Source organism: Malaya genurostris, chromosome 1 (genome assembly GCF_030247185.1).
Source record: "Malaya genurostris strain Urasoe2022 chromosome 1, Malgen_1.1, whole genome shotgun sequence".
Classification (NCBI taxonomy): Eukaryota; Metazoa; Arthropoda; class Insecta; order Diptera; family Culicidae; genus Malaya; species Malaya genurostris.
This window is the reverse complement of record NC_080570.1, coordinates 9,929,416-9,937,908: the sequence shown is the minus strand read 5'-3', so window position 1 is coordinate 9,937,908 and position 8,493 is coordinate 9,929,416. Positions and strand designations below refer to the sequence as shown.

Genomic DNA, 8,493 nt, shown 5'->3' with positions numbered 1-8,493 from the left:
GAAAACTGCTTTGCACTGACAAGTCGTAGACGAAGCGAACAAAAAATTCAAATAGTTTTATGCTTTTAGCATAAAACGGGTACTCGAAACGAAACCCTTGAATAATGTTCCGTACACTATTTTTACCAGCTGCTTAAACGAATACTATATACTAACTGTACTAGATATCGTCAAACGTTCAAGAATATGATTTGGAATATAGATGAAATAGTTTATTACACTCATAAAATGGTACTTTTACATGCGGGTAGTCCGTAAAACGACCATGGACCATGAACTATCATGTGTACAATGAATTCGCAAAATATCACAGGTTCAGGATCCTATATAAAATGTGTTAGCTTTCATTAGCAGACTGTACGTCACGTTCGGATAACATCCGGATTTGTACTTCGCAGTACAACGACCAACGTCTTACCTCCCCAGTCTTCCAAAGTCTACACGTGTTTCAATTCAAAATCTATTAATGCTTTTATTGCAGATATAGGTACCGTAAGCAAGGGTGACTTTGAGGTTTGCTTTCTCATAGAGAGAAAAACTATGCAGTCCTACTGAAAACGATTTTTATTCCATTTACTCGGAAAGTGCTCTTTTCTCTTACTGGTGGACGGGATTATGGTGTCCTCTTTCGTGGATTACGCGTTCCAATAGCCGTGTAGTCGAAGAACTATAAGCAAAGGGAAGTTCAAAACGGACTTTCATATGACGCACACAAAACTGGTTTGGCGAGCAAAAAACAGCACGGCCAATTGAAAAGTCTATGAATTTTTAGACAAAAGTCTACGAAAAACTCGATTTTCAAAAGTTTGCCACAAAAAATGTCCGCAGCACTTCATAAAAAATCTGCAGATCTGCAGACCTGACATCTCTGGTCCAATTGCCATTTCCAAAGATTCCTAGCAACTTGAAGACTTTTAGAGGCTTTGTAATAGATGTCGGAAATCGGTGAAAATCTGTCTTTTTTTTTAATTTGTGCATCATATTGAGAATCTGTGAAACACAGATTATTCTGTGAACCTGGCATATCTGGTCTTCTGGTCTCGTATCGATAAAACCATGTTTCATTAAACAAAAATTGTAGTCTTCATTAAAACCCACTTCTCGGTTAATTTTTCAGAAGGGCGTATGAGCAAGTGACAGTTTCTCTTTGTTTACTTTCTCTTCTATTAATTAACAAGCGGTTTCCACGTTTATCACTCAACTCTTTGCATGAAATGATACCTGAAACTTTCGAATTTCAAACAGAATAGTGATATCAAAGAAAATCTGTTTAATCACATCACAATAATCGAAAGAGAGAGTGAATAAAGAGAAACTGTCATTTGCTTATACGCCCTAATGAAAAATCAACCGAGAATTCTGATGGAATGGAATCTACAATGTAACGGCGAAAGTGACAAATTGGCACAACGACGCTGCAATGAAATGTAGAGGCGCTGCATGTTTAGAGATGATACATTCAGCAAGAGCTGTCAAATCGGTAGGAAAATTTTCAATTACCCCACCTTTTAACGATTTGAAAGTCAAAAGTTTTTTAAATTTAATGATTTTGCTCACTAAATTGAATTCGATCAGCTGAAATGGTACGGAAAACGGTCACAGATTTTCACAGACAGGTTTTGAGTTTTATCACAGATTTTTGAAAAAATGACCTGGCATCTCTGCGTCGTAGGGTGTTAGAGGAAACCTGGTTTTAGGGGAGTTAATTTCCTTGTCCTATCTGGTGGGCAGTATACGAATCTTCACATAGCATTGCATAGCATGAACTTGACATCCGTGTTCCCTGATGCATTCGTAGTGATATTTGATTTGAAGCAGACTGCAGAACTCTCTTTTTATTTCTGACTCACACTGGAAGGTGTAGCGATAAAATTTTTATTTTTGATTTTTTGTCAATATTTGTATTATTGATGATCTTTCAATGAGATCACTGAATATAATACGATACAAGACAATAAAAAAAGACATTAGTCGTGAGTTGAAAAGGTATACTGAGTTCGAGAGAATTATTTTGCGCTTCACTTCAGGCAAATCATCACGAAACAGACAAAAGGCAGCCAACTGCAGTATGCTGAACATGTAACACGAATACCCGAGTAGAAACTAGCCAAAATAATGATCAGTAAAAAAAACCTGGAATGGGTTTTCAGGTTCAGCTTCCAGACTAAGTCACACTGGCTTACGTTAGTTGAGTTTAATTCCAAATTTAGCATAATTCAAGCGAAAGTTCGATTATCAATAGCCAATTGATAGCCAATCTAATCAATTTGATTTTATGACAGAAACCGGATATTTCGGAATTTATAAAACGTTTTTCCAAAGCGACACAGTGATCAAAGAACTTTTGCGACGTAACTGTATCGTATATTACAATGAGCCTATTTGCTCTTATTATCACGGTATATGCTTCGTTGGTGTTTGGCCAAAATGATCCGGTAGTTGAAACACCGTCCGGTTCAATTCGAGGCACTGTAGAGTCGTGTGGTTTATATTGTACGTATTATTCGTTCAAAGGTATACCTTATGCACTGCCACCAGTTGGAGAGCTCCGTTTTCGAAATCCGGTTCCCCACCCGGTCTGGGATGATGTCAGAGATGGCAGTCAACATGGTGCAGTGTGTCCACAGTTCAGTACAGGACCCGGAAACGTCATGGGGGACGAGGATTGTCTGTTTTTGAATGTGTATAGCGAAAACATGATCGGATCACACCCGGTAATGGTTTGGTTCCACGGAGGTGCATACCGTGCTGGATCGGGAAATGTTGAGTCATTCGACCCCCAAAAGTTAGTGAAAGAATCAGTTGTGATAGTAACCGTAAACTACCGCCTAGGAGCGTTGGGTTTTCTCAGCACCGGAGACCAGTATGCTCAAGGAAACTGGGGATTGAAGGATTGCATCCAAGCACTTCGATGGGTAAAAGCGAACATACAAGTGTTCGGAGGTGATCCAAATGATGTAACTATTTTCGGAAGCTCGGCCGGAGGTTCGCTGATTCACTTTTTATACTTGTCCGAATTAGCGGAAGGATTGTTTCACAAGGCCATTGCTCAAAGTGGAACGGCCCTAGCTCCATTCGCTTATCAATGGAATCCGCGAATATTTGCAGATAGGATCGCAAATGCGTTTGGATTATCCAACGATAGTGCCAAGTATGTCGAGGAGCTCAGGAGCCAACCAGGGAACAGTTTTGTTCCTTTGCAAGAAATTTTGTCTACCACACCCGTACCAAGAAATCTACGGCCTCTGGATTTCTCACCATCATTGGAACCACTCGGTTCACCCGAGGAACGAGCAATAGTTGACAATCCATTGCGCCTGATGGAAGCACGTTCTCATAAAATTCCATTTATGCTAGGTTATACCGATCTAGAAGGATCATATTTCACAAAGCTTCAACAAAACTTCGATGATGCTGTGTTGGAACAGTTCAACGCAAATCCTCATTTCCTAGTGCCCTTTTTTTGGAATACCGCAGAAGGTTCGTCTGCTTCTTCTAGGATCAGCTCCGCCTTTCAGCAGCATTATTTTCTTGGTAAACCAATCGATAGTTCGGTAGACTTCGAATGGGCAGAATATTACGGTGATCATATGTTTGTATTTCCGACCGATTATACTGCGAAAGTGCATGCCACCGGTTCGGCACCGGTCTACTATTATCAGTTCTCGTACGATGGCGATCTGAATTTGTACAAGAAAGAACTAAATATTAACCATCCGGGAGCAACGCACATCGATGAGCTGCCGTACATGTTTGAGATTGCTAAACATATGGGAATAACAGTTGCCTCCACCAGTCACGCTTTGGTAGTCAGCAATCGACTTGTGCGGATGTGGACGAACTTTGCTAAATCCGGGTTTGTTACGATGGATGATAAGATCGGGATGTACGACGCTTATTAAAATGTGTGTACTCTATTTCAGAAATCCTACTCCCAGCGAAGATTCTCAGCTGCAAAATGTGATCTGGCCAAGCATTCAGCAGTCCTCGCTAGGATTGGCTAAACTAGACATCGGACATGATTTGCTGGTGATCGATGCTGCAGCTAACGAGCGGCTACAGCTGTGGCGTGACCTACAGACTTCATATGCAGTAAATCCGTTTTTGTGATAGAATCGAATGTGCTATAGAATAGTGTTCAATAAAAATAGAACGAATTTTTCGCTCGTTTGGATAAAAATCCGTCATTTACTTATTTCTTCTTTCTGTCAATACCTATTGAAACTTCACCTAGAGAAAGCAAGATGAATCAGACGTACCTCGAAAAGAAACTCGGGTTGAAGATATTACGGATTAGAGAAGTTGGCAGAAAATGGTTGAAGGTACAACGTGTGGTGGAAGAGTAAAATGCAGCATGGGCAAGAAATCTGTGGCACCGCACGAGTGCAAACGAAAATTGTTACAGATAAGTATGGCGCCAGTTGAACATGAATTTTTTTGTCACCCAAATTAAACGTAGATGCAACAGGTCTTATGGTGATATGCACAATTAGCTGACAACAGTTGCTCGGCACCTATAGCTTATCGGAGATAGGAGAGAACTTTAATAGGCTGAGGAAAAGCAAAGCCGTTGACCATGATAATCTACCACGTGAGCTGCTCAAATACGAGGGAGTACTGATTAGAGCAATAGAAAACAGATGTCCAGGCTGGTTTTGTTTCTCCCAAAAATTAGTCTGAGATTTATATTTGCTATACTTTGGAACTGATGGGCTCACTACTGCAACCCACTTGACTGCTTGCCTCAATATTACAAAACAATTCACTTTGTTGTGGAACTATAGGTTGGTTACCAGCCCATCACACTTCGTGTGACTTTCCCTTCAATTAACATCTAAATCCAATCATCTGACACCGGTATGTTAGCACCAGCCATTTGAAAGTACACCTATTACGCTGTGCTCCTCGCATTTTAGGACACAAACACTGCGATCTTCTGGTACTCATCGTGACTCTCAAATTGTGAAAATTAGTTCCACTGGATGTCCCAAAACATTGTTTGCTGTATTTTAGGTAAATCGACAAGTTATTGTGAGAGAATCGACCGAAAAATCTGTAATTTTTTAGTGCAATAAACATGGTAAACCGTGAAACGATTACATTACTGACTGTTACGTTGCAATCAGCAATGATTTTGAAGTTGCAATTTCGATCTCATCAAGATGGCGTCGTGACAGATGAAAACCGATTCTCGAGCTCGGCATAATCAAATGCCGAATAAGATTGGCAACACGAAATTTTACTGATAATTCAGTAATTCATATGCTCTTTTTAGAAATTCGTTGGAGTAAAACTCTGATATCTCAGTAAAGCACATTTTGTTACCATAGCTTGGCAAGATATATTGCTGAACTTGCCAGTAAACAACAAATATGCCGAAATCAGCTGTCGAATAACGGCAAATCCAACGTAAAAGTTATGATACATTTACTGACACGGTCTGTAAACTCTGAAATGTCATTTTTTTACCGAACTCAGTAAAAGTTTCACCCATTTTCAGTGAATTATCATCACTATACACAGCAAATCATATTTACGGATGTCGGTAAAATTTTACTGACTTTCAAACAGCTGACTATTCAGTAAAAGTTTCATTAAATGAACTATCGGTAAAGTTTCTCCGTGCATCTTCCTGTCAAAATTATACTGACTTGTTCGTCATTCATTGCTGACGTTAGACGAAATTTACAAATAATCCGTAAATATATGAACAATTACTGTTTTTCGGTAAATTTCACTGGGATCCGTGATATTTAGGGACACGTAAATTAAAATAAAACAACTCATGTAAAATTTTCGTCCACGTTAAATTTTTTATTATTGCTAGATGATTTATACTAATATTATAGTTGCAAATCAATAATTGATAATAGTTTATTTTTCATAAAATAAGTTTAAAGGCATATTGCTTAAGCTCTAACTTGCCGAGGGCCTCTTGATAATAGTTGACGATAGCGTACAGTACACACCAAATTGCTTTTTCGATGCTCAGTAAGTATTTTTGTGGTTATGGATAATTGATCCAATTGACAGTCATCTGGATTTCGGTAAATTCAATAAAAATATTGCGGAATATTCGCTTAATTTTATTGACATGATCTGTTAACTTCAGGGTTTGGAATATTCATTCACCGGTGAATGAATATATAGTTTCCATTGCATTGTGAGCGAACAATTCCACCGCTCACAAAGAGGACGCCTTTCCAGCCAAAAAGAACCACACAAACAAAACGCTGGTGGAAGCAAATATATTCCACATATGCACAGATGGTATAGTGTGCTGGTATTAGAGTCTTCATGAAGCACAGTAGCCGTGAATATAGTTTGCTCTCTCGTGGTCCTGAACGTCGTTCTTCTCACAAACACTTCATTGCAAGCTAACGATCTTCACGGGGCTAGTAAGTGATGAAGATTATATACTCAGTTTTCGCTAACAGGCTGATGACTGGCTCTCCGACGCGAACGGCTGTTAATGATGACTTTATGCCACGAAAACTGTTGCATATCACTTATTCAACTCGTGTCAAGTTAGTAGAGGGTAAGAATTCTTAGTTATACTTGAATATTATAAACAGAAGTAACAGGAGCGAAGCAATTCGCAATGGCGATCTGGTGATCTCACCAAATACTGCAAACAAACAAACGCTTCGTTTGCTGGCTGTTAGTGAGAAACTAGCTCCTGAACTCTTGTTACTTGTGTAAATCAAATTCCTGCTGAATAGTGTTTAATTGGGTTTAATCGTAGTAGTGCATGATAGGTAATCAACCAGTAGGATGAAAAATAAGTCTTTTAATCAGTATTCCGCGTTGAACATTTTTTCATTGAATTTTCATTGTGTATTGCTATAAGCTTCGAGAGCTGTAAGAAACACATGTTACCATTACAGCAAAACCTTTACTCTAATAAACGCTCGAGCGGTGGCAGTGCACACCTGTATGTGCAATTCTGTATAAACAAATGTGAATCGCGTTCGGACCTCGAAGAAACATGCGACAGTTGAGAGCCAGTCATCAGTCTGCTAGCGAAAACTGAATATTCAATCTTCATCACTATCTTGCACCGTGAAGCTAATTTGCTTGCAGTGAATTATGGGGCTAGAGCTTCTCTTTTACCGAGAGAAGGAGAAACAGTAGTAGGGGTGAATATTGTTCGCTCTCTTCTATTCTCGTGCATGAACAGCCACTTCAATAAAGCAACAAGGCTCACGCTTCCTCAAAAGCGACATGGTTCATAAAGCAGGTATATTCATGAATATCATACACCGTGAAGCATGTATACTCATCTTCACTGCTTCATTCATCCAAACCCTGGTTAACTTTGATATGTCATTCCTTTTTCCTAATTAAGTAAAAAAATAGCCAAATTTTAGTGAAACAATTAATCATTAAGAAGAACTTCAGTGAACATTACTGACTACTTCGGTGAGAATCATATCTGTCAAATTGATTTATTTTCCGAATTGAAAAAGTAAAATCATAACCTGGCCTCGAGAAAATCGTACGTGAAACACTCAATTCGTTATAATTCCTGCAATTTCCTGATGGTAAGCAAGATATTTAGTATAAAAACTCTAAATGCAACCTGAAGTTCATATTTCAGCTCTCTATCAAAATGAACATCACACACACTTTTGTTATTTTGCAGAATTCGGTAATTTTGAACCGAATTATTAACAGCTAACCGTTCGGTAGTTCAATTGAAAACTGAGCGTTAGGTAATACAAATTTTGTTCAACTGGCAAACAACTACCGAATAGTCCTGTAAATTCAATGGTATCTCATTTAGGGGTTAGCCAAATTTTGTGCTAGGACACATAACCGTTTTTATTATTTTTATTTTTACGTTTCGTCTTTGACTCATCAGTGCAGAGCAGTTCAAATTGAACTGCTTAGTGCTAAACTCGGCAGTTTAATTTGAACCGCTAAGCAGACGTAAAATTTCTGCTACTAGAACACTTTTTGTTTTGCAACGGATTGCAATATCTTTTCTGACGTGCCGAACGAAAACGTGTTTTCAACTATTTCTGGCCGATACAGGTTTGGTCATTCAGGGGTTAGCCAAATTCTGTAAGTAGCAGAAACTTTCCGTCTGCTTAGTGGTTCAAATTGAACTGCCGAGTTTAGCACTAAGGAGTTTAATTTGAACTGCTCTGCACTGCCCATACTTGCATATCAGTCCCATGTGGAAAATCGACATGTCGAGAAAAAGACGATCAAAATTTTATTTCCGAATTTTTTGATTTATTGTGCTACCTAATGCTAAATCATGGTATTATTACATGAAATATCGGTAATACACCTTTGCTATTCCAATATTGCAACTAATGAAATTATTGAAATTTGCACTGAATGGGACTGATATGCGGGTACTTTCCATATGGGACAGACATGAGTTGATATTTTTTCACATTTTACTGTACAAACCCTCAACTTTTATTGCAATTTCTGAGAGTATATTGAGGATGGATTTCATTCCTCAAGCTAACTAAAAAC

The 8,493-nt window shown here is 38.6% G+C and overlaps 1 protein-coding gene across 1 annotated transcript; it reads left to right on the top strand.

The window, feature by feature from the left end:
• The first annotated feature begins 2,354 nt into the window (after positions 1–2,354).
• On the top strand, positions 2,355–4,180 carry LOC131429609 (esterase FE4-like). The gene is made up of 2 exons (XM_058593881.1): positions 2,355–3,856; positions 3,924–4,180. The coding sequence occupies exons 1-2, from the start codon at positions 2,373–2,375 to the stop codon at positions 4,108–4,110; spliced, it is 1,671 nt and encodes a 556-aa protein (XP_058449864.1). The 5' UTR covers positions 2,355–2,372; the 3' UTR covers positions 4,111–4,180.
• The last annotated feature ends 4,313 nt before the right edge of the window (positions 4,181–8,493 follow it).

Bases quoted from the DNA above. Each gene is read 5' to 3' on its own strand.
- LOC131429609 (XM_058593881.1), top strand. From the start codon at position 2,373: ATGAGCCTATTTGCTCTTATTATCACGGTATATGCTTCGTTGGTGTTT. The intron at 3,857-3,923 runs GTTTGTTACGAT...ACTCTATTTCAG, and splicing joins ACGAACTTTGCTAAATCCGG to AAATCCTACTCCCAGCGAAG.